The sequence below is a fragment of the Prunus dulcis genome, chromosome 8 (genome assembly GCF_902201215.1).
Source record: "Prunus dulcis chromosome 8, ALMONDv2, whole genome shotgun sequence".
Taxonomy (NCBI): domain Eukaryota; kingdom Viridiplantae; phylum Streptophyta; class Magnoliopsida; order Rosales; family Rosaceae; genus Prunus; species Prunus dulcis.
The window spans coordinates 16,857,766-16,882,886 of NC_047657.1; the positions used below are offsets into that span (position 1 = coordinate 16,857,766).

The 25,121-nt window shown below is 37.3% G+C and overlaps 6 protein-coding genes across 12 annotated transcripts; 1 reads left to right on the top strand and 5 right to left on the bottom strand.

Annotated features, from left to right (window-relative positions):
* Window positions 1–2,404: 2,404 nt before the first annotated feature.
* Window positions 2,405–5,806, bottom strand: LOC117637566 (E3 ubiquitin-protein ligase PRT1). Of its 2 annotated transcripts, none has more exons than XM_034372483.1 (7): window positions 5,479–5,806; window positions 5,347–5,375; window positions 5,004–5,183; window positions 4,568–4,846; window positions 4,270–4,473; window positions 3,547–3,632; window positions 2,405–3,034 (listed from the first exon to the last, which is right to left on the bottom strand). In XM_034372483.1, exons 1-7 carry the CDS (start codon window positions 5,550–5,552, stop codon window positions 2,684–2,686), a joined length of 1,203 nt encoding a protein of 400 aa, XP_034228374.1. In that variant the 5' UTR covers window positions 5,553–5,806; the 3' UTR covers window positions 2,405–2,683. The 2 variants fall into 2 exon arrangements, with proteins under 2 accessions (XP_034228374.1, XP_034228375.1); XM_034372484.1 differs by having other exon boundaries at window positions 2,407–3,034; window positions 5,004–5,146; window positions 5,479–5,547.
* A 1,494-nt stretch (window positions 5,807–7,300) lies between these two features.
* LOC117637830 (transcriptional corepressor LEUNIG_HOMOLOG-like) lies at window positions 7,301–13,669 on the bottom strand. 5 transcript variants are annotated; one of them, XM_034372864.1, is made up of 18 exons: window positions 13,361–13,669; window positions 12,882–12,970; window positions 12,629–12,726; window positions 12,273–12,382; window positions 11,885–12,171; window positions 11,704–11,779; window positions 11,463–11,574; window positions 11,308–11,357; window positions 10,958–11,218; window positions 10,362–10,433; window positions 9,891–10,112; window positions 9,355–9,496; window positions 9,155–9,264; window positions 8,769–8,918; window positions 8,407–8,562; window positions 8,185–8,301; window positions 7,861–8,058; window positions 7,301–7,767 (listed from the first exon to the last, which is right to left on the bottom strand). In XM_034372864.1, exons 2-18 carry the CDS (start codon window positions 12,911–12,913, stop codon window positions 7,624–7,626), a joined length of 2,337 nt encoding a protein of 778 aa, XP_034228755.1. In that variant the 5' UTR covers window positions 12,914–12,970; window positions 13,361–13,669; the 3' UTR covers window positions 7,301–7,623. The 5 variants fall into 5 exon arrangements, with proteins under 5 accessions (XP_034228755.1, XP_034228754.1, XP_034228757.1 ...); XM_034372863.1 differs by having other exon boundaries at window positions 11,885–12,177; XM_034372866.1 differs by lacking the exon at window positions 11,308–11,357 and having other exon boundaries at window positions 11,704–11,775; window positions 11,885–12,177.
* A 1,180-nt stretch (window positions 13,670–14,849) lies between these two features.
* On the top strand, window positions 14,850–17,416 carry LOC117636995 (desumoylating isopeptidase 1). Of its 2 annotated transcripts, none has more exons than XM_034371722.1 (5): window positions 14,850–14,955; window positions 15,684–15,760; window positions 15,863–15,960; window positions 16,092–16,408; window positions 16,694–17,416. In XM_034371722.1, the coding sequence occupies exons 2-5, from the start codon at window positions 15,752–15,754 to the stop codon at window positions 17,083–17,085; spliced, it is 816 nt and encodes a 271-aa protein (XP_034227613.1). In that variant the 5' UTR covers window positions 14,850–14,955; window positions 15,684–15,751; the 3' UTR covers window positions 17,086–17,416. The 2 variants fall into 2 exon arrangements, with proteins under 2 accessions (XP_034227613.1, XP_034227614.1); XM_034371723.1 differs by lacking the exon at window positions 14,850–14,955 and adding an exon at window positions 15,057–15,075 and having other exon boundaries at window positions 16,694–17,400.
* An 82-nt stretch (window positions 17,417–17,498) lies between these two features.
* Window positions 17,499–20,544, bottom strand: LOC117636994 (thiamine-repressible mitochondrial transport protein THI74). The gene is made up of 4 exons (XM_034371720.1): window positions 20,434–20,544; window positions 19,440–20,129; window positions 18,915–19,338; window positions 17,499–18,070 (listed from the first exon to the last, which is right to left on the bottom strand). Exons 2-4 carry the CDS (start codon window positions 19,980–19,982, stop codon window positions 17,754–17,756), a joined length of 1,284 nt encoding a protein of 427 aa, XP_034227611.1. The 5' UTR covers window positions 19,983–20,129; window positions 20,434–20,544; the 3' UTR covers window positions 17,499–17,753.
* Window positions 20,545–21,462: 918 nt separating this feature from the next.
* On the bottom strand, window positions 21,463–24,017 carry LOC117638228 (probable serine/threonine-protein kinase PBL26). Its single transcript, XM_034373359.1, has 5 exons — window positions 23,435–24,017; window positions 22,970–23,232; window positions 22,679–22,868; window positions 22,080–22,471; window positions 21,463–21,981 (listed from the first exon to the last, which is right to left on the bottom strand). The coding sequence occupies exons 1-5, from the start codon at window positions 23,568–23,570 to the stop codon at window positions 21,604–21,606; spliced, it is 1,359 nt and encodes a 452-aa protein (XP_034229250.1). The 5' UTR covers window positions 23,571–24,017; the 3' UTR covers window positions 21,463–21,603.
* Window positions 24,018–24,368: 351 nt separating this feature from the next.
* On the bottom strand, window positions 24,369–24,857 carry LOC117636300 (basic blue protein-like). The gene is made up of 2 exons (XM_034370737.1): window positions 24,668–24,857; window positions 24,369–24,568 (listed from the first exon to the last, which is right to left on the bottom strand). Exons 1-2 carry the CDS (start codon window positions 24,855–24,857, stop codon window positions 24,369–24,371), a joined length of 390 nt encoding a protein of 129 aa, XP_034226628.1.
* Window positions 24,858–25,121: the final 264 nt, after the last annotated feature.

Genomic DNA, 25,121 nt, shown 5'->3' on the forward strand with positions numbered 1-25,121 from the left:
CAATCAGAATGCAGCTACCGGTCCACCTCACAATCAAATGCCAATTTATTTTTTTGACTTACTTTTTTTAATTATTAAAAAAAAAAAAAGAAGAGAAGCTAATGCAGAATCAAATTATCGAAAGACCCCACCTACCAACACTTTCATATTGAATATACTTCTTACTTTTATCCACACAAATGTTTGTAGATATTTGCTTATATATAAATAATTGTCCATCGTTAATGTATGCGATTTTTTTACATAGTAATGATATATAGTCGTTTACATACGAAGCAAAGCTCTTAAAATTTGAACTAAGATAGCAAAACAAAATGTGGAAAGAGTCGGAGGGTAAAGTATGAAAAGTTGTAAATTTTATTTGTATTTTTTTCAACTTGAAAATCCAATGAATGCCAAATTTTAAGGTCATTTCAAAGACCAACCGAACACTAGGTATGAAAGTTGTTAAGTTAATGGTGAGAGAAAAAATGAAAATCAAACACTCTATTAGACAATGTTATATGAGACTTGTTATGTGACATTTGTGAGTAACTTTTAATCGTAAATACATGTGAATCCTATAAATTACTCTCGCATACATCAACGGTTAGAATTAAGTGATGCGCCAACGCCCGTTATCGACCCTAAGCATTCCCCTAAGTAGCACAAGTGGAAGCTAATGGAATTTACTTGTTCCCCAAGACCCTTTAAACTATTATTGTTCAAACTTCCAAGGGGAATCTCCTAAAAACCCCAAACCAGAGTAGTCCATTGATGACACAAATTTCACTGCGTCCGTTCCCTCTGATTTTTAACCTTTTTTCCACCGGGCTCTGTTATTCTTTCCCTAGGGGGGCCAACTGCCGTACAGGTGGCCAACGAGTGGACTGCTCTACCCAATCATCACTCCCTCTCTCACTCACATCTCCAAAACTATTTTCAATCGTTTTTTCACGTCCTCCCGCTTCTCTCTCTCTTCAGGTGCCCATTTTGCCTTTCATTCATCACGGGTGTAAAATATCGCATGATATGTAACCCAGAAAAGATAAAATAAAATATCGCGTAATATCACAGCTTGCGTAAACCGCGGTTTCCGAGGAGGCTGGTGGTGACAGTCGGAGGAGCAATCACGCACTGACACTCAGCAACTACAGTGACCCTCCCAGCCAATCAGAGGGCAGGTGGCTCTTCCTTCTCACGGGTCCCTTATTTCTGTCACTGACACGTAATTTCAACGGGCTCCGTCGGTAGATGTGTGGCCCGACCTGTAGCCACTCATTCAACTTATGGCCTTCTCTTCTAGTGCATTTAAAAAAAAATTGTGTTGTAATTTATCCTAATGGATGATTAGTTCGGATTGACTCGACCTCGTTTAGTTTGTGTTAAGTAGTTGTGGTGTTTGTTTGGGGTTCTTACCCCTAGGGCTGGCAATGGGTCGTGTCGTGTCGGGTTCGTGTCGTGTCGGAATAATAAACGTGTCAAGAATGCTCAACCCGAACCCAACCCATTTAATAAACGTGTCGTGTCGGGTTCGGGTCGTCTTTTATCGTGCGGGTTTCGAGTCGTGTAACGGGTTCATAAATAATAACATGCATGTTACAAAACCCACAACCGAAAAAATTTAAATTAAAAAAAACAGAGAGAGTAGAGAAAATATAAGGAAAAGAAAGAAAAAAAAAAGATAGAGAGATGAGAGAAGAGAGAAGGAAAAGAAAGAAAGAAAAATAGAGAGAGAGAGAGAGAGAGAGAGAGAGAGAGAGAGAGAGAGAGGAGAGAAGATTGAAGGAAAGAAAGAAAGAGAAAAGAAAGATGAGAGAAAACTAAAGAGAAAGAAAAGAAAGAAGAAAAAAAAGGAGAGAAGAGGAAAGGAAAAGAGAGAAGAAGAAAAAAAGGGAGAAAGAAGAAAGAACGAAAAAAAAAAGAAAAAAAAGAAAAAAAAGAGGAGAAGAGAGACCGAAAAGAAAGGAAAACACAAAAGAAAAAGAAACATTATAAATATCAAAAGGTATACTATAAAATCACAAAATTGTTTGTAGCATGGTGGATAAGGTGTTTGAGAAAAATGAAGATGGTAGGAGTTCGAAACCCCTTGTGTGTGTTTTGAAATCTCCATTTGTCTTTATTTTTTAGTGGGTTAGCGGGTTGTACACGGGTTGACACGACCCGTGACACGAGGTCAGAACGGGTTGACCCGAAATTGACCTGTTTTTTTATCGTGCGGGTTGAACCCGCTAATTTCTCGTGCGGGTTTCGAGTCGTGTATCGGGTCGTGTCCGAAATTGCCACCCCTACTTACCCCCCAGCTCATTAAAAAAAAACCGTTACCCTTGAAAACTAACTAAATTTGTAAGAATAGTCGGCCGCGATGTTGTGTGTTCGAATCCCTTCCCCAATAATACAGAATTTTGAAACCAATTACTGTCGTTTTTGTTGGACTACAACTAGAAATTTCATCTATTTGCATAAATTTACGTACACTTATAAGAAATACATTTTCTAAATGCCATACATATGACTGAATGTTGTATAGACCAACCGAAGTTCTAAAACTGTACAATCATGCTTCTTGATATAAACCCTAAACAGAAATTTATTAACACTGGGGAAGCACAGCATTTTCAACAAACACTACTGTATTCCAAAACTCTAAATTTAAATACGTAACTACTAAGCTGCGGTTTTGCTGGGTTTTAATCATTTCTCAATCTGAGGTTAAAGACTCATCTTGTTCGTCTCCACTACTAGTGGAGGGAGCATGGACAGCTGATCTATTCTCGGCATTTTCCTGAGCATCAGGAGAAATGGTTCCTTCTGAACTAATACTAGCGATAATGAGAGCAAGAGAAATATCATCTATGTCTCCGATCACTAGCTTTAACTGATTACGAATCGAGTCCTTGCGTACAAGCTTAAACCTGTGTTCCGGTGTATGCTGCTGATTAAATCGACCTGGAAGCTTAGAATTGGTGTTATAACAATGGCTGCAAAGGTCGAATCCTTTTTTCTCGAAACAATCTAAGCAATTGTATCTATCCCCAATGATGGGAAACATCTGCAGACAAAAACCAAGATGTTACTGAGCTGCGTAAACTTTATATACGGTGACAATGAGCAGGGGAAAAACAGAAGAGAAAGACTGATCTAATCAACCTCCCATTTTACGCAAACGTAAAGCAAATATAAACGAAAATGTCTAAGTACTTCCACGAGAATTGAAATGTTATATGATCTTCTTTTTTTTTTCTTTCAAGAAATGTTATAAGATCATTGGATCTTATATTATCACAATGTCAAAGTTGCAGGTCTGCAGTGAGAATATTATGCCCACTTAACACACGCTTAACATAACAGAAAATGAATTAATACATATTTAGTCCAAACAGTTTTAGCATGTATCAACATCTCGTCCAAAAGATTGGTTTAAAGTTTAAATGTCCACATTGCATCGCCACAAACACATGAACAATAAAGCGAAAAAGATGTTTTGAAAATGTATTGAGCAGACATGTCATGCCACTAAATCGAAGCATACATGTTCAGGGAAAGGGAGAGTTAGAAATTTACCCCACAAGAATCACAACCAAATCTTATGTGAACTGGGTCAGACCATGGTGATAACTTCTTTCTTTGCGTATCAGCTTTTGTTGCACCTGCGATGATACACCAACAATATAACTGGAAAATGTAAGATATGACGAATTCACACCATAGCACTACAGCAGTATAGCAAATAAGCTCAATCATAAGATATATATCAGCAACATCAAACCCAGGTACAATTTTTGTGTCTCATTCTATGGTTGATACTAAGGCGAAAGTGACAAAAGCAATTTAGTTTCTGAGGTATTTGATAATTTCAAGCCTTGATTAAACAAGTTGGGAACCTTTTATGTATATTGCTTGTTGAGCAGTGAAGGTCAAAAATCTTCCATTAATCATATTTATAGGTTTGTAATTTAGCTTTGTTAGTGAAATAACCATCCAAGAAAAGTAGCAACCTATGTAAATTGATGTAATACTTCCAATCTGGTAGCAAATAAGATTTTGAGAGGTTATTCATAAACTACATGCTCTCAGTATTATTGATGCAACTCTAAGCCTAGGATGCCTAAGGAACACTAGGGGCAAAGCATATAAACTCTTCTTCATCTATTTTCAAATGCTATATTAAATTAAACTAAAATTAAACCGCACAAGTACTATGAATCATGCGTAACCGATGCATGATTCTATATCTAATAAACTTAATCATCAGAATCAAATGGAATTGAGCATTATTGGACTTACAAGCATTTGGGTTCTCATGTCTGGAATCAGCTTGTTTAAGCCGTACAGCATCTCTTCTGAGTGCGTATTCTTTTGGAAATTGCTCCTCCAGAAAGTGTCCAAGCACCAAACAAACTTTTGGAAATCCTGATGGATGAGAACTTTGACAAACGTTACATCTATGCATCTGTTCATCTGGTTTAACAATGCAACTTTCACAATATACTGTACAGTGAAAAAAAAAAATATTAGAATAACTGCACTCAGAACAGAGGACTGAAACCTGATAACATATAATAAATTTGAGGGTTCAACGTACCATGGCCACAGTTAAGAACCACAGGATGAAATGACAGTTGCTTGCACGCGGCACATATCACATCAGCAACTGAAATCCGGTCGCCACTCCCTCTATCCGTGTTTAACAGGGAATTCTTTTCTCCATCGGTAACATTCCCAATTCCCTCATAATCTCCACCATGGGTTTGCTTAGGACCAGCTGTGCCATTATTCTGAATATGTAATTCTTGACTTGCTTGTGAGCGGCATCCATGTGCATCTAACTGCGGCGAGAAGCAGCCACTTCTCTTCTCTTCCTCTGCAACATTCAAAGGTAACAATAAACGCAATCAGAATTTTATGAAAACTCACCGAAGTGAAAGCAAATATGATCGTTAGAACAATTGAAGCCAAGAAGAATAGAACAAGATAATAAGAAGAAGTTTAAGAGGATAAAAAAATGAAGCAGAGCATACCAAGAATTTGCAATTCCCTTCTCTTATAGGCAACAGGGTACTTCTTGAGTAGCAAAAAATAAAACATTTGACAGATGGTTGGAAAATGATTATACTCATGCCTACAAAGCGGACATTGAGATTGGCCTAGACTGCTCATCGATCTGTGCACACACCAGAAACACGAAACGTGACCACAAGCTGCAACCCACAATAAAAATACATAAACAAAAACAATCAAATAATCAAAATTGTTTGATGGTACGATATATGTGAGTTTGCAGTAGGCCTAGACTTGGGTGTTCGTGTGTGTTGTTGGTGACTCATGTTCATGAAATTTAAGCAACCAAGTATGCCGACTTACAGAGCACTATAGGCTTGTAAAGAAGATCCCTGCACCGTCCAAAAAACAAAAATGCACAGAAATCAGCATAAGCAAACGCAATTGTATTTACACAGCAAATTGCTCAGAAGTGTATAGATTTGGGATACTTACAAACAAACGCAGCAGATGAAGGAATCGGGGATTTCCTCCTGTTCATCGCCGAGTGAAATTTGATTGTCGTCCATTGAATAGATTTGGTGGCTAGCGCTGCGAAACCCTAGAGTTGGTAGAGAGAGAGAGAGAGAGAGAGAGACAGAGAGAAGCAGAGGAGGCAATGAAGGTGTGAAGATTCTACACACACAGATTTGTTAGCTTCCTCTGTTAAACGTCACGTCTAAAATATGGCGGTAACTAATTAGTTGGAAGGATTGTGTGGTTGTTGTGGAAGTGCTCGGTGTACCCATAAAACGGTGGTTGTTCTTGTCGTATACAACTGGTATTCGAGGGATCGAAAGCACGAGATCAGTCGTTTATACCAGTTATATGCAATGTTATTTAGACATGTGTTAAAAAATGCACGCGCATCGAATGCGTAAATTGTTACAAGAGACCATATACTCATATTTGATACACCGTGTTGTAGGGAAGGTGATAGAGGTTGCAATTTTTTGTGATAAATACCACGAGGTGACCCCACACTCAAAGGGTGAGATTAATCCCGGCTCGGAGTTCTGCTTGTCCCTTGTCTCAAAGTACTTTTATAGGGTTTCAAACCCCTGCCATTGAGGTACCAGATAGCTTGTTAGTTGAATGTGACAGTTTACCAATCGCACCACACATTGTGATTATAGATATTGCAATTTTGAGTTGGGCTATATTGTCAAAATTCTTGCATACAACTGTTGTGTATAACTTCATTATTGTAAAATGCAACGGTAAATTAGGGTTAAATGCGTGAAAGGAGTTGTATGTAACAATTGTGTTCAAGATAATTTTGCCGTGTTAGGCATGCAAGTGCAAGGAATTCGATTTATTGATGTTGTTTGTCCCCATAGTTTTATGTGTAAATTTTAGATAAAAATAAGAAATTAAGATGCACGTGCTGTAGAAAAAGTCTTGAGCACAAGGGAATACGTTAAGAAACAAAACAATAATTTAGACAGAAAAGAAAAGTAATTTGAGATTCTTAGGTCTAATCTAAGCTATGATTGGTAATAAGAGATAACGGTTTCATTTCAATCTTGATTCGCAACCCCACCACAAAGACATAACAACCATCACCATCGAAGTTGACATGACACCTATCTACGTCGACGTTGTCTTGTTGCCATTTTTTTTTTTTTTTTTTTTTTTTTTGTAAATTTAAAATTTTATTTATCATTTTGTCTGATATTGTGGTCTCAGACAGAGAGAAGAAAAAAGATCTTGTAGTCATGCTTGCTTTTGTATTCAACCACATTTGAAGGAAGATGCATCATTAGATAATATTACAAACAGTAAAATAAAAATTCGATCCCCTAAACAAAATGACATTCTTGCCTCAATTCATGTAAAGAGATACTCCTTCCTGTGAATCACCATTTGACATATATGCAAAAATAATTCATCAAAAATACAAAGAAAAAAAGTACTTATGCACACGTCACACTGCTATTGACAGAAATAGAACATTTTTGCTTACCACTTTAACTCAAAGTGTACCCTCACCACCCTTATTAACATTTAAAATATGTCTACTGATATAACCATAGTTTCATAAATACAAATTAAAGAGTTAACCATGATTATGTCAATGAACATGTGTCAAGTGTTGAAAAGAGTGATAAATGTACATCTTAAGTTAAGGTAGGGAACAAAAATATTTCCTTGTCAGAAATGTAGGAGGAAAGTATTTTCCTAGAGATTATGGTTTTAATTTGATAGCCGGGCTCGTTAATTTAGTGAGAGATTTATGACACTTTTTGTTATTAAGTTAATTGTTTGACAATTACAATGGTATTGCAAGATTTTTCCTAATAAAGATAAAACACCCATAAAAACAGGCACACAAATCATTTAACCATAGAAACTAAACTTAAGAAATTACATTAGACAAAAGACCTAACCCGACGGGAACAAAGAAAAAAGAGTTTTTCTACTAGGATCTTAGATATAATTACTATATGATATTAATACTTTGAGAAACCCTGTCTATAAAACTATTTACCATACTTGAAAACACCTGCATATATATGAACTCGAAACATCTGCCACTGAGTTTCCCCTTCCGGATTTCTGAATCGAGGTTATAAGATGTTACCACCATAGTACTTAAATTTACTTCCATAGCTTGACGGAGCTGTCGTGACTTGCAGATGCAACCATTCCAGTGTCGGGTGACTGCGCAAGAGCTGAGATTATATTCTCGTGTGCCGAAATTGTCATTCTCTTGTTCTCAACCGTGTTCCACAGCTCCAAAGACTAGCTCGCAAGCATAAAAGCAACTATTAGCAATAAATCGGCTTTTTACATGATAAGATGGCTCACTCACATAGAAGAGTTTAAAGAATTTACCGAGATTCCTCCAATGGCCAAGAGAGTTGAATAACTTGGGTGAAAAACACAAGAATGAAACTGGTTGCCGTTAGAGCCAAGCTCCTGAATACACTCACTTGAAGCTAACGACCAAATCTTCACCAAGTTCTGACTGACAGATGCCAGATAGTCTCCATTTGCATCCCAACAAATGTAGTTTACCATTTCAGAGTGTCCCTGAGAATGAGGATGATGAGTTAAATCATATAACTAATGAGATCTAATTACTTGTTCCTAAAGCAACAAACCAACATTTCCAATCAGAATATAAATTAGTAAACCCCATATTTACAGGCATCGTACCTGTAATGAGTGTGTTTGCCTGTCAGTTTCGACATCAAAGACGGAAACCATTTTATCTGATGCTGCTGCCAGCAGTTGTCCAGTTCTTGGTTGAAATCTCACTTGTGCAGTACCTCCCTATCCAAAACAATAGAGACAATTTTTCGGGTGATCAATGTAGTTTTCATACAAATAAAAAAAAAATGTAAATTTAGAAGAATGAGATCAGAAAGATTTACAAACCTTGGAATTATGAGTACAGGAGAATGGGTTGATATTCCAGTAGTGAATTTCATTGTCATGATCACAGAAACAAAATAAGTCCGTCTTCTTAGGGTGGAAGTCAAGGGACATGATAGGTGAGTTGTGCCCTGTATATGCTTGTAAACAATAGTTTGGCTGCCACAAAATATAAATAGGTCAGCAATAATAGTATAATGAAAGTGGATACGAATTAAACAAACTTCACATCTCATACAACATAGCATGTAAAACCAGACATCTAAAGGCTAGAACTACGCTAAAGAAATATTAATTTCTGTTAGGTACACCCCTATTGTGTCAGTTGAAGCAGACAATGCATAAAAGAGATCAAAGACAATTACATTGGCTGCATCCCATAATCGCACAGATTTGTCAACTGAAGCTGTTGCCAGCTGGGATGAATTTGGTCTAAAACGAACATCTGTTATGACTAACTTGTGCTCTTCGGGAGTACTCTCTGTCTGCAGGGTATCCATGTTCCAGAGTGTCACCTGATATATATAACAAATACTAATTATTCTCATTCTTTTAAGCTCCAAAATCAATTATACCATTTCCTTGCATGCATAAAAATAACTATATCATCAACTGAACCAGCAGTTTCTAACATGTATGTTAGCTTGACCTCTCCATTCCTTCAAACATGTGCAGGCATACACTGCTTGTTTGAAACAGTGTTTTTGACCTTGATAGAAACTAGGCATGCATTGTTATACTGTGTATATACCTTTTTGTCATGTCCAGCGCTAGCCAGCAGCTTCCCGTCTGAAGAAAAGTGACAGCAAGTAACTTTGCTGTTTCTGGTCCGTATGCAACCAACTTCACCAAATGTAAAACCTGAATAGGAGAATGTGGCCACGGCTTAAGAAGAATGAAGAAATTTTTTCCAATTCCCCAGAAGATACAATGTATATAATATCAAGTTACCTTTAGAACACTCTTTATGGTGCCCTGCAGGACTCTGCTTTAGTGTTCCATATAGATCCCTCATGTTTTCCCCATCATGTGACAAAAATGATTCCACATTATCTTCTAAAGAACCAACATCTCCAAATCGTTCTATGTCATCCTGCACTATGAAAAAATGCTCTTAGAAGTAGAATCATTCCACCTATCTTCCTCGTTTCCACATCCATAAAATATCAAAAAAATTTGATACTCAAAACTTATTGATAACAACGATTGCTCAACGATCAAACCAAGCATTTTGCAAAGTTGACTGATTTCAAAGGTTTTTTTGGAAAATCTTGACAAAGTTTATACTTAAAATTGATAGCTCAAGTACTATACCCATATTTGGGAAAGAATCAAATATCACAAGTACGAATATGAAAAACAGCACAGTTCTTTCCATTAAAATAAGAAGCAGCAGCATATTAGAAACCAACCCAAATATGTGTACTTCCACATATCCCGTAAGTAAACTGTATGCCATTCACATCCATATTTTAAAGTGAGCATACCAGTAAATTGGAAGACGAAGGAAGGCCTCCTGTTCCTTCTGGACCATACATCATCAAGCTTTTTGGTATGCTGTTAACATGCTGCAGACTACTGGCTGTGTTAATTCCATCACCAGGTGTGTGAGTTGATGCGGGAGAACTAGGTGAAGGGCCAACAGTGTTTCCTGTGCCGGTGCTGTTGGCAGGTCCAGAAGAAGAGTGTTGTTTCCTTTTTCTGTTATTCTGCAGGGAAAAAAATGGCAGAAGATGCTGATCAGCTTATCTAAATATCAGGTCCTAATTGAAAAGGAATAAGATGGTAGCAGGAATCATATCATCCTTGTCTATAAATTTGGTTCTGTGAAACAGCTCAAGTTTAGTAATAAGCTCAAAAACTAAATAAAGCAATAATTTTCCTTGCCCAAACTTGAATCCGTAACCAAGGGCTGATGGAAAAAGTACAAAGTTTAGTTCTGCATAACTATGCACAACCTGTTGCAGTTGCTGCTGTTGCAATTGTTCATGCTGTTGGGAGGAAGAGTGTTGCATCTGGGCCATTTTTATCTGTTGAAAACCAACAACGCCTAAGATATTTTGAACCTTGCAAAGAATCAATGTTTTTTAAAACATTAAATATAAAAAAATCAAAAGAAACAAAGACTGTCAAACCAGTGAAAATGTCATAAAATGCCTAAAAGGCAAATTTTGCAGAAAATGGTGCATAAGCATCAAGGACAATAGATTTAACAGTATCCTAAACTCTAAAACCCTAATACTAAAAACTGGTTCAATATGCTCTTTCCGTCTTTTGGGGCTGTTAACACAAAGAAAGAAATAGTGATTAGTGTACAGTCACCTGATTTATATTTGTAAGCTCCTGAAGTTTCATATTCTGGGGCAATAACGACATAGAATACATAACTTCTTAATCATTATAGGGCAAATACGTCACATACCAAAACCATAAAGGTAATCGACTAACATAAATAATGTAAGAAGGTAAAATAACAAAGTTTCTAATCTCTCTGTGTATGCGTACTTTGAATCCTAATCCTCATGAGACGAATCTATGACATTAGAAAGGTTACCTTTGGTGAACTTGATAGCACTGGAGAGCAGATAGATCCATCATTCCTAGTAGCTTGACCATCTTTTGCATTCAAACTACCCCTGGGCAAAAATCTACGAGGATCCATATCTCCGTAGTTCGTTGAATTTCCAAGGTTACTTTGTGCCTGAGCCTGTGCCAAGATTTGCTGTTGTTGAGATGCCAAAAGGAACTGATTTTGGGTATGAAGATTTGGCTTCTGTACTTGTACACCCAAGTTTTGTCGTAATTGGTCAATTCCCTGCATTATGGAACAGTTATCACAACAAAGAGTTAAACTCACAATAGAAACAAGAAACAACCAAGAAGAAAAAACCATATATAACTTACAGTTAGAGGCCAACCCTTCAAAGGAAGACCCGTAATACCTTGACTCAGTCCTGAAGGACGAAAGGAAGATTTCATTTGTAAAATTTCTAAGCACAATTACATTATTCCCAACATGTGGGGCCATATCTGAGAAAGATAGGGTCAAGTATTGTCACCTGCACCACCCAAGCCAGATTTCGACTGTAAAATTGCTTGTCCATAAATTGATGAAGGATCCATAGGCAAACTTTTCTGAGTTGCACCCAAGTTAACTTCGCTTTTGATGTCCTACAATCTCCACAAGTCCACGCATTAAATTGCTCAGTATGCTAGAAAAAAAGAGGCAAAGAAACCAGAATATAATAAAGTTGAAAAAAAGAAACATGCATGGAGAGTAAAGGTAGTCTGAGTAGTTACAGTGGTTGAAGGAGTTCGACCCTGGATTTGCTGCAAAGCAGCTGGCATGTTCCCAGAATTGCTTTGTACCAACTGGCTGAATCAACAAGAACCAAACAGATGAACGACCCATTCTTTCCAGGCAAATGAAATGAAGGGAAAAATAAAGCTCAAATAACTGCAAAAACAGAGGACAATTTACCCTTGTGGATTTGCAGCTGATTTGAGTAGGGCCATTCTATTGGCATCAATAAGCGTAGGGGATGTCTCCGAATCCATCGAGTGAGGGTGCTTCATACGCTCTTCATACATTTTCATGGCTAGCACACTGGCTGAGGGTTGCCCCATTACTCCCTCAGAGTTTATAGCATTTATAGAACCACCCAGAGCAGGATGATTAGGATCCCTACGCTGTAACTGAGCATTGCGCTGCTGCAATAGCTGCAGCTGCTGCATCTGTAGCTGTTGTTGCTCCCTTGCCTTAATTTTCTGTACCTTAATTTCATGAAAACATATTCAGGAAAAAAAAAAACCCAAACAGTAATTTTTTGTTGTTGAGAAAATATGAAAATCTAAATATATGAAGAAACCTCAATGTAAGCTGCAGCAGCCTCTGAGTGCTTCTCATTTGTCCTTGCAATGAATATGTCCCAGAAAACAGACCACCATTCAAACAGGAATCCTCCTGGTGCATCAATTGCTGCACATTCAAATCTAAAACAGGTTTACTCTCTAGAAAATCCCAACATATATACTATAAGACATGCACACCAAAATCTACTTTTGAAAAGAAAAAAACATATACTATCAAATCATGCTGTCGCAGTGGCCATAAACCATAAACCATGATATAAAATGACGTTCTGCAAATGCATGCTAAGTGGAATCTTCAAAATCACATAATCAGTAAGCTGATAGCGAATGAATTAGAAACTGACAACATTACCTACTGGATCTGTAGCAACCTTCCCTTCAGTCATAAATGCGTTTGCGGAAGCAATCAATTTTCTTTTCAACAGATAATCATGAATATAAACATCAAGCCTGTAGCAGAAAAGCAAATCAATAACTGGGTAAATATCAAACTGATGATCAATTCACAACAGTAAAAGGAAAGAAACAACACCCAGGAACAAATTATCATATAGAAAATTACAAGCAGATAGAAAATCAAAAAAATTGATTAATGCAACACTTACATCTTATCAGCTTCCCAATTGCTCTGTGCCATGTTTTACCTTTATTAAATAACTCCAAACAAATGAACCACGAGCAACCACTGTTCGGCCTGCAATTATATATCACCACCCACAGCTTCAGTATCCCCTCATCAAGGTAAATTAAATGATCATTCATTTGTGTAAAACAAAGAAAAAAACAAAGAGAGGATAAATTCTGTTTGGTTCCCAAAAAACCCGAAAAAGAAAATGGAAATTCAACCGTTGTAGTTTATTATTTCACAATTATTAGCTCGATTATGACTCGAACTTCAAATCATCTGTATGAACTCCACAGAAATTTTTTAATTAACCAAAAGAAAAATAAATCATATAATGCACAACTTCACGAACTTTTCCCTCCATAATCCTCGGGTTTCAGAGCAACCAAACAGAGCAAAACTCATAACCAAAACCACAGAATTCCAACAGTTCTCATAGAAATTCAGCTGAAACCATACCAGTGCAACAACGGATCAACGCCTACAGTACCATTCCACCAGATCTCCACCTCATAAACCCGAACACAAACTTCATCAACCAAAAAAAAGAAAAACTACAGAAAAAAAATTCAGCAAAGATTTAGCTGACGACCATCTTCTCCTTAAAATGAATTGAAATTTCGTGACAGTGACAGTGATCTGAAACCTTACGTGCTTAATTCACTTAAAAGAGTGTGAATTTTTTTTCTATGATCTCCCTTTTTTTCCGAGAAAATAAATGGACTCTTTCTTGAGTGTAACTGAAGTAGAAGAAGGGCCTTCGAGCTTTTAACAGTGAAAAAGAAAAAGAAAAAGAAAAAGAAAACAGAGAGAGAATCGCGACCAGAGACATTAACGGAGGGTGCTTATTAGGTTCGGAGCCGAAGCTGAGGCTTTGTAGTAACGTTTGTGTGAATTTTTTGTTGTAGGGACGAGGTTCGGAGTTTGGCTCGTGCTTAAAGTGATGACGTTTTGGTGCGTTTCGGCGCGTTCTTTTGCTCGGTTGTGGGGCCCGTGATTGAATATTACGTGTAACGAGTTTCCCGTTAAACGACATAAGAACTATTTGATCAACAATTTGTTCAAACAATGTGATTAAGTAGGAGTTGAATCTCAACTTGATCAACAATGCGACGAGGGAGATTCTATGACAGCATATGTTTGATTGAAAGTGCTTGATGTTCTTAAGAATGTGGTCAAGTGGTAAGATTTTTCGAGTTGTCATATTTTTATGTGAAAGAATATTCTTGTGGACCATTTGATGCTTAAAAGAGTATAATTAAGTGGTAAAATTTGTTACGCTACGATATTGGTTTTGGAATATGAACGACTTTATATGCTCATATAAATATATTCTTCTTCAGATTTGTGGTATACAATGAATCTTTCGTAATGACTTATGACGTGACTAATGTGTGAAACGTCAAATGCATATTGTATACAAACAATATAATAGGACGAGTATTTTCCACATTATCCTTTGAGATGTTCGAATAAGATATTATTCTTTTGTTTATTTTATATTATATAATAAATCTTTTATAATAATTAGCGAATGACTAACGTGAAATGTGAGTGAAAAATTATCTTGACAAACCTTTTCTCTTGAACATTTGTTCATGGCATTATTACCTTGACAAAAAAGAAGAGACACTATCTTCACCTCAAAATATGGTAGAAGGCCAATAACATCAACATTAGTTATTGGAAAACTAATATTCGAAGGTTAATAAAAAATAAAAAATAAAAAAGTAACTAAGATATAAATTTTCAAGCTACGCAAATCAAATATATATAAGAAGAAGTCGTTTTGGTCAATTAGTTAGAGTTAAACGAGAGGTCGCGCCAAAAAGTAAACTAAATATTTTCTAGAGAGAGCGTGGGGTTTGAATGAGAATCCACGTGGCGAGAGGTAAGTGGTTAGTAGGTTCTAGAAAGTCATAGAAGTGAACGGAATCCAAATTATCGTCCCAATTGGTTGGGGCAAGCAAGTATTTAAAGGGGACCGAACCAAGTTTCTTAATTTGTTTTGCACAATTCCGAGAGGAGAACTTTCTTCGTGTCTTCGCGCTTAGGTACGCTCTCTCTCTCTCTCTCTCTCTCTCTCTCTCTCTCTCTCTCTCTCTCTCTCTCTCTCTCTCTCTCTCCCTCTCTCCCTCTCTCAAAGCACAGCTCGAAACCTAATCGATCAGCCTGTGAGTAGTTCAATTTGATTTGCTCTGTCTAATGCACTTCTAATGATAAATTTCTGAACTTTGTCGAGAATTGTAGAAATTTTTTAAGCAGAGCTTTTTCTTGCGCCGAAAGTTCGGAAATTTTGTGTGGAATTTGGGGTTTTGTGTTTGATCTGTGTGATATTTAATGATAAGGTTAATTTTGTGGTATTGTGGAATTTGAACATTGAAAAGGTCTTCTTTGGAGGTAAAGTTCAGGACTTTTGTCGTTTCTTTCAATGATTTGTAAAGTAATTGATCAAATTCTTACAATGTAGCTGCAATTATTTGGTTGTGTTGTTGAATTCTGTATGGAGCCTATTTGAATGCTGCTTAAATGTTAAAAATTGGTATTTTTTTTTTTTGCGTAGTTTAGGATTTTCCTTTTTCGGACTTGTAAATTTAAGTGTGCAATAGGATTTGGGGCATGTTTACGTTCGTCTTGGGCTTTGAAGTGCCCGATTTGAGAGTCGAGTAGGACACGTCTTTGTTTGCTTTAGCTGCACAGAACGGAATGCGTTGTTTCCCCCCTTAAATTTCCCTACTCTTTTTATTTTTGTTGGTTATTCTTACGAGTGTTGTTTGCATAGGTGATCTTGATTAATTCAGTACCCTACATCTTCTTCAACTGAGCATTTTTTATATTGAACGGCAAGAGATGGCAGAGGTGTGTATTTTTCTTTTTTATTGTATAGTAATGTTTTTTGTTATTTTCCCCATGTTTATTTCTTTTTGGGTTTGCAATTAATATATTAAAACTTGGTTGCAGGAGGGTCACAAGGTCACTTTGAATGTATATGATCTAAGCCAAGGACTAGCTAGGCAGATGTCCATGGCTTTCTTGGGGAAAGCCATCGAGGGCATATGGTAAGTGTTTTTTTTTTTTCATTGGATACAAGTGTGGAGTGCGTTGATTTGAGGAAGTACTGTTATTTCCAGTTTTTCTTAGCAAGGCATTTGCATTGGTTTCAAGTCTTCATTGTTAATTTTTAATACAGGCACACAGGAGTTGTGGTTTATGGTAATGAGTACTATTTTGGGGGAGGAATCCAGCATGCTTCTGCTGGATCGACACCATATGGGACACCAATACGTGTGGTAGAATTGGGTGTCACACATGTGCCCAAGGATGTATTTGAGATGTATTTGCAGGAAATCAGTCCCCGGTATACTGCTGAAACCTATAGTTTACTTAATCACAATTGCAACAACTTTAGCAATGAGGTTGCTCAGTTTTTGGTGGGTGCAACCGTTCCAGACTATATTCTGGAGCTCCCTAATGAAGTTATGGGCAGTCCAATGGGTGCTCTTATTTGTAAGTAATGTTTATTTTCTGTCTGTTTTTGCCTATCATTAGTTAATACTTCGTTATATGGATTTCCTTTGTTTGAAGTAGCATTTTTTATATTTTAGTGATACAGATAAGTAAACTCAGAATCTTCCATGTTTGGTGTGTTTGGTTTTGGAATTTAAGATTAAAGAGAGAGAATTCAAGATAATGAGTTTTAATGGAAAGGAAGGTTGGGTGGATTGTTAATATGGAACTGTGGTTCAATAATGCAAGCCTTCTCTGAATGACCCCTCTTACTTTCTTTTGCAGTGCCCATGATACAGAATTTGGAAGCAACACTGAAAAGTGGTGCTGCTCCTCAAGCTCCACAATTCAGGCCCCCAGTGGTTCAACCAACAACGAATGTCATGAAACCCTTGAGTAGTAGTTCTAACACCGAGGTTGGTGCTAAATCGAAATCTGGAGGGCGGCAGCTCACCAAGTCGGAGGAACGGAGAACATCACAGAGTGCTGTCAAACCTGCCAATGGGGTTGTAGATCCTCTTGGGGACGCCCGAAGTAAGGTGCAAGAGGAAATCTCTGCTGAATTTGCTGCAATCATGGCAAGTGGAACATTCCGTGCAAGCGAGGCTGCAGCACTTGCAACAAGAAGAGTGATGCAGAGATATGGTCATGAAAGTTCAACGGTGTCGCAGAGTTAACAGATGTAAGGATGCAAGTCTTACTATTTGTTTCAGGGTTGGTCATTTGGATTTGGCAATTATTTCTGGGAAGCTGCTGTCCAATTTGCTTCTTAACGGGGACTGGGGACTCATTCTCCCACCATTTGAATTCTAATTTTTATTTATCGTAAGATATATTGTTATGAAGGAATTTGCTTGGAGAAGCGATCGACAATGGTACTTGTCAAGGTTGAGTCAGTAAGGCTCCTCTGATGGCCAATGCAGAGTGTCTTTGTAATTTTTAGTGTTATTTTTTGGCTTGACAATTTTTTAATTTCAATGATTACTTGGAGACGGAAAAGTTTTTATACGAGTGACCAAATGACACGTGAAATCTAAATAAAAACCAAGACACGGGTTCTGACCTCACCAATGTGTTCCTATCGCATAAATTGGAGTAATTTAGAATATCGCATTTGGGTAAAATTGAACAAAGAAAATCCACCAGAAACATAATGTTTCTTCTACTATCGAATGATAGGATGAGAAAGACAATCCTAACATTAAAGTAAATAGTATCGCAACTAATGCTTCTTTTTATATCAGGCAATCAGTAATGATGTAATTAACTAACTTTTATCGTAGTTGCATTTACAAAAATTTCTAATAGAACAACATATATTTGCATTCAGAGTAACCTCATCGTGCTATGAAGGGGCAGCTGAATCTGGCGTGCCTGATGAATTGTGAGCTTCATCGGTCAGACCAATATTTTCCTTCTCTAGTACATGCATAGATTCATTTGATTTGTTAAAAGCATCAGTGGGAATGTTTATGCCCGCGAATCCAATCATGACAGCCACAGCACCAAGGTAATCAGCAAGATGAGGAGCATGGCCAGTCATTGAGTCCACAATTGCCGCCAACGGAACCTGTATCGTTAGACCGGCTGTTGCTACTGTGGTCGTTGTTAGAAGAACAGCTTTGGCCCATAGATAATCACTCAGAACATTATCCAACAAACCTAAACACCACATAAAATTCCATATGATTTAGTATAGGTTTTAGATGAAGTTAGAAACACAACATCAAACTCCACATGACCTATCTGTATGCCTGTGTCTCAAGCCAGCTATGCTCATATCTTGCCTAAAATAATGGACTAAAAATCATGCAAAAGAGAAATCGGTATTGGACCACAATGAAATCGGCCTATCATCAATAGGTTATGGGGTTCAGTAACTAAAGGTTTATTTCAAACGAGCTACATGTACAAATAAATGACAAACCAATATAAGAACTCACAGAATGCTTTTCTTTAGACAATAGCTATAACAGTAGTCAAGCAATAAATGCAAGATCTTATCAGATTGCCTCGCCGTAAAATCACCCTATACCTAATATATCAGCTTACTAGTTCTGGATGAAATAAAAGTTTTGCCCCTCAAAGGATACTATAAGCTATTCATTCCACCCCCTCCCTCAAAGGATACTATAAGCTATTCATTCCAACCCCTCCCTCTTCCGGAAGAAAAAAAAAAAAAAGCATTAAAATTATTTCTTTGCATGTAGAACTGGGCAGACATAAGTATGTTGGTGTGAAGATCAATAATACTAGAAGCACTTGAGTTTCAATTATCAAAGTTTACTCATCAAATGATAAGGAAGATGCTGCCATGCAATTTTAGTTGTTAACAATAAATAAGGTTTAGCCTGGGATATGAGCTGGTATCCAAAATTTTAAGATTGGTGTCTTTAGCATTACTCCAAGAATACATGCAAAGACAAATAGAAAAAAATACAAAGGTATATATCAGAACAGGTAACTCCAAGTTACAAAGCATATAATATAACAGTTAAATACGAACCTTTGCCAACAATGAGACCAACCTGCTCCCAGGTTAGCATATAAAAGGGCTCCAACTTTGAGAAATGAAGTATAAGGGCAACTGGGAGAAATATAAGAATGTTGCAAAGCCCTAGAAAGCCCAGAAACTGGGCCATACTGGCACGGCCACTTTTTTCATCATCTTCATCCGGTAACTTCTTGCGAATTAGGGTAACATACACAGAATACAAGGCTGCCGAGACAAGAGCAAGTATGTCTCCGAGTAGAGGGTTCGAAGCAATTGTACTTAAAGCAGTTTGCGAGTCACCAAGGCTGACAATTATCGTTCCTCCCATGCAAAGAAGAACACTAATAAACTTCACCAAAGTAAATTTCTCACCTAAGAATGCTAGAGAGACCAAAAAGGTGAAAAGGCTGGATGCACTGCTTAAGATGGTATTTGACTGCACGCAACAAGAAGAAGAAATCAATCATACCAAATTGATGAAACACATGAACCAATTTAAGAAGCAAGGTGTGCCATACAATGTTGAAAAATACTTACTGTAACTGTAGTATACTTCAATGACAAATTGAAAGTGAGCTGTGCAAGAAACCAAAATGGGGAAATCAATAGGCTAACTTTTGCCACTCGAGTTCGCGTCCATCGCCCTTTTTCATCCACTTGCTTATCAGCAGTTTCGTTGACATTGTCTCGAGTTGTTGAAGTCCCAACAAGCTCGTATGATACAACTTTTGGTTCTGTTTCTGTACCAAAATTAACTCCTCCATCTTCCGCATCCATTTTCACAATTGCATCACTCTCCTCAAGAAGAGTGGTTTGCTCTGACTCTCCTAATCTTTGCAAGGGGCTACTCTTCTTACTTTTCCAAAACCACAAACCGCCACACGAATCCTCCAAATACCTTCCAATCTCAACTAAGGGAATGTAGATCACAAACAGTGAATTGCACATGTACGTGATGAGAAATGGGGACACACCGGCATCTACAACAGACTGTACTACAAAACTGGCAGCTATCCAGATAGATGCAACAGCAAATATATATATCAAACCTAAAACCCACTTCCAAACTTCACTTTTCATATCTCTCCACTTAATACCAAATCAAATTAGCTCCCAAATCTTGCTTAAAAAATCAGCTCTTGAATTTCAAAAGCCCAAGAAGCAAACTTCCTGTGCTTTCAGAGGATTATAACCAATGCCCAAGGCACTATTAAACCCAGATATTACCTGAAACCACAAAAAAGCACCAAAAATTAGGGAAATAAAACTTGTAAAATTAACCCCAGAACACTAATTCGCAGCAAGACACAACGGAAAAGATACCAATACGATATGAATTGAATTTGTTTTACACCCAATAAACCCCGTCTTGTGTATGTAAACAAATAGAAAATTACCAATACATGAAAGATTTAATCAAATTAAGCTCAATGAGGATTTGAACCCAAAAACAAAAATTCAATTTGCATTGCATTGCAAAAGTGTATAAACTGTAACAAATATATCGTATTGAAAAAGATGCAAAATGTACCTGCATGAGAATCACATAGGATTCAGAAGTTCGTTCTTTTCACAGAGAGAGAGGAGAGAGAGAGAGAGAGAGAGAGAGAGAGAGAGAGAGGAGTTATCGGATTTGTTGTACTAGAGTTGGATTTTGATCTTGGTTACCGGTCGTGAAGTCCCCACGCAGAGACGTACAACGTTAGACAATCAAAGGAAATTGGAGGCAGCCCAGTTATTTAGGCCCAGCTCCTCAAAAAATTATGGTCTTTTTTATTTTAATGAGAAGAAAAATTGTGATCTTTAGCCCAAACCCAACCCAGTTTGGACTAAAAGTAAAAAATAAAACCAAGAATATTAAACCAGAGTGTATATATATTTTTTCTTTTTTAAATATAATTGTCTATTTTTTTATATTTTCTAATCAAAGTGAAAGAGGGAAAAGACATGGAAGAAAGTAGAGACACAGATGAAAAATCAGAGAGGCTATGAAGAACTGTTTTTAGTTTGTATTTTATCAAATACTTGATCTGTTTTAAACTCTAAAGCTATGATGTTATTTCTGCATACAGAAAGCCTTGTGAAAAGGAATTTGTTGTAATCCTGGTGTCATAATTATAAGTAATTCATCAGTAATTTTTTTAGAGAAGTAATTTTTCTTTAATCAAAGGGGTTACATCATAGTTTCATTTCATCCTAGGGAATGAGATGTGAACCAGCACTGATATTTGAAATTAATGGAATTACGCAATGATCATACACATGCAGTTTTTCCCTCAGCTATTTACGCAATGAAAAATCCTCGGGTACTTAATTACGAACTCAAGTAATGCTACAAATATCACATTTTATGGCTAAATTTGTATTTGTAAATCATCTCTCATAGATGCTAGATCCATCTACGATTTATGGGCGTGAACTTTAATAAATGTGGTACAAATGGATTTATGGTGAGGGCCTATGTCATTGATAGAGTGTGACATATAGGGTTTCTATAAATCCAGGAAGCAATGACAGATGAAATCATAAGTTGAGAAAATTTCTCACATTTGAAATTATTGTTCCTTCACCTTCTCTGTTGGATATATACAACTCAGTACATTGTTACAACGACATTGGCTCATACAGAAATGATTTGTTCTGTGGAAACAACACTGTGACATACATGATGTGTATATATATAGATACATTAAACTTAGTTTCAAAATGAAGAAGTACTTGCACATCGTGATGCTCCATTGTGCCTGGAGCTTGAGCCCCATTCCATGGCTTCTGCCACGGCGCGTTGGCGTTCGATCACGCTTTCTTCCTCCTGAGGCTCCTCGGTGATGCTAGACATGGCTTGATCAGGTGATGGAGAGGGCATGCTTATAGGTGAGGTAGCAGTTTCTGGACCTGTCCCAAGGAAACTAAGAGCACTCACCACATCACTCATCAAGGGACGAACCGATGCTTCCTCATGGAGGCACATTGCTGCAACTGCCACTGCTTGATTCAATGCTCTTATTGGAAAGTCTCCTCTGAGAAGTGGATCAGCTAGTTCCGGGTACCCGTTTGGATCCTTAAATACTGGTTCTGCCTGTTAAAGACCCAAAAAAGAAACTTTTGTAAGAAAAAAAACACATGTGACACTTTGTGAATTAGAAGAAGAAAATGTGAGGGGAAGTTTAAATTTACCCAAGAAACTAGATTTTGCTCCCTGGTTGTTCTTGTGGTGTCAATGACTCTCCTTCCAGTGATCAGCTCTAACAAAACAACTCCAAAACTGTACACATCTGACTTGACAGTGAGTTGGCCTGTTCTTTGGTACTCTGGTGCACAATAACCATATGTACCCATTACTCTTGAAGATACATGTGTCTTGTCTCCAACAGGTCCAAGCTTAGCTAGCCCAAAATCGGACAGTTTTGCATTGAAATCGGCGTCTAGTAAGATGTTTGAAGATTTTAAATCGCGGTAGATAACGGGAGGGTTGGCCTTGTCGTGCAAATATTCTAGTCCCTTGGCTGCTCCTAGAGCTATTCTCATTCTTTTGAACCAATCTAATGGCTTCTTGTGTGATGGAATATCTGCAAAATAAAATACAATGCATGAGAAGCCAGACAGCATTATAGTTTTCAAAACTTGGTCATTTTTTGGGATCTTTCTGTGTTTTAAGTAACACTAGAAGTTTCCTTTTTTTTTCATGGCACTATAAAATGTATAATTTCTTTGCTCTTATCATAGAAGGGCACAAGATGGGACAAAAAGAAATTTACAAACACATAGTATAGTACCTAATAAATGGTCTTCCAGAGATCCCAAAGACATGTACTCATACACCAGAAGTCTCTGATCGCCATCAGCGCAATATCCGATAAGATTGACTAAATTTTCATGGTGTAAGAGGCTCAACATCAACACCTCGACAAGGAACTCTCTGTTTCCTTGCAAGCCATTCCTGTCAAGTTGCTTCACAGCTACAACCTGAAGTAATTAAGATGAGCCTAAGGGTCACAACTCAATCCTTCAAGTAAGTTTAACACTGAAAACATTGAAGAATCTACAAGGCCCAAGAGCCACTTTACCTGTCCTGTTTTTTCAAGTTTGCCCTTATAAACTCTTCCAAATCCACCCTCTCCTATCAGACATTCTTGCCTGAAGTTCTTTGTTGCTGTCGCCAATTCGCGGAAGGTGAAAGTTTGTGCAGCAATATTATTATTATTATTATTATTGTTTACAGCTTCTTTATTGGCGTTCTTAGTGTTTGCTGTTGGAGCTGTTTGTGCTGTTTGTCCTGTTTGTGACGTTTGGTTCTCAGCTGGTGGTGTAGGCCTTGGTTTAGGAACTTCTGCTTATATAAAGACAGATAATTATTTCCCACACAAAAGGCATGGATATGAAATACAAGAGGAGACTTAAATTAAATGCAACTATATTAAAAACCAATGTTCTAACAATGCTAGGAAGGCTGCCTTAACAATCATTTTCTTCTTGAAAACAATCACGGTGCTTATAACAAACACATTAAGAAAGGCGAAAATGCGACTTACCAGCTGGAGGCCGAGGCTGTGCTGCAACATTGTGTTCCGTTTGAGAAAGAGTGGTAGGCAATTGTCCTGCACTCCCGCTATCCGATCTTTTATATGCTTTCTTTTCATGGGATGAAAAGCAAGAAAAGCAACTCATCTCATGTACTTTATAAATATCTTAAAACTTCCTTGCAATTATCTCAGTTTTTATGATCCTTGCAATTTTTTCAATCCACAGTTTTCAATATGAACTGCAGATTCTGCAGATGAAGAGTTGATCACAAAGTTTCCCAAAAATCAGAAAAGCAATTTTCACAAGAGGAGGCTCAACAGAAAGGTGTAATGGAATGGATTGGTTTGCAATGCATATGGTATAGAAGAAAGACAAGGGAGGTTATAAACATTGACAGAAAAACAAGATTTTAGTACAACCAACTTCGAATTTCTAGAACAACCACCTGAAAACTGAAGCTAAAAGAATCAACAACTTCCAGGCATGCAGGTGTTGGTCCTTTTTTCCGGGGAAAAAAACGTTGCTGTCTTTCCCGGGAAAAAGGGATAGTGTAGGTCAGCAAGAAACCAAAATGGGTTAATGTCTTTTGGTGTTTCCGCATAGCATGGAAAGGAAAAAAGAAAAGAGGTTGTGAGTGTCTTAATTTAAAGAGAAAAACGTGGGAACCAAATCTGCTTAATTAATTATTAGTTCTTTTAAAAAAATTGCTTAATTATTTTTGGCGGTTGTAGAGTTTTTGGACATAATGGGATCTTTCTTTTATCTTTCTAGCTGCGGTTAAATATAGATACAAGACAAGACTGCCCCAAAGCTGCACAATGTCACATTGTTTATTCATACAATACAGTCCAATATTCTGTGAAAAATAAATACTCAAGCCATCTTACATAGAGAAAAACATCCCTTCCCTCCCCTCCCCTTCAACTTATTTTTCCCACTGGTTTAGGAAGCATTAACTGAAATCTTCACTCCCCCATTGCAGTGGCCGGGAACAGTGCAGATGAAATAGTTGAGTCCCTTCGATAATTTGACTCGATCTTTGCCGGTGCTGAATGTCTTAGAGTTTGAAGAAGCGCTGCAACTAGTAAATTCATTGGCATTAACAACTGCCACATCGTGGGAGGATGGATCATAGTTGAAAACTGCACAAAAATAAAAATAAGTTGGTCACATAAAACGAATAAAACAATCTTGCTTATAGAGAAAAAAAAAAGTATGATGCATGTTCTAGCTAGCATTACCAAGTATATCTCCCGCCTTGAACTTCTTTCCATCTGTCCAGTTTTCAACGTTAAAAGTCCAACCGGAATTGCCACCAACTGTGAACGTAGTAGTTTTTTGAGCAGACACAATGATGAGGAAGAGAAAGAGGAGAAAAATAGTGGCAGGTTTTTCTGTTTTAGTTGCACTGCATCTTCCCTGGTGAGACATCTTGCTGTTATATGATAAAAAGAGAGGTGTTGGGAAAAGGGTATTCGAATTTATAACCTCTGAGATTAAGGTAAGTGCCGCATACAAAGTTAGCTTATATAGAGGAATTGGCTCACATTTTCGACAACGAAAAGTTGCTGTTTCTTTTTAAAAAAAAATTCACTTTTCTGTTTCTCTGTGTTTCCTTTTCTTCTGTTTGTACTTTGCAGTGATATTTTTCTAATCAAAGAAAAAGAACAAAGGCCTGCTGGTGGTTGCTTAAAC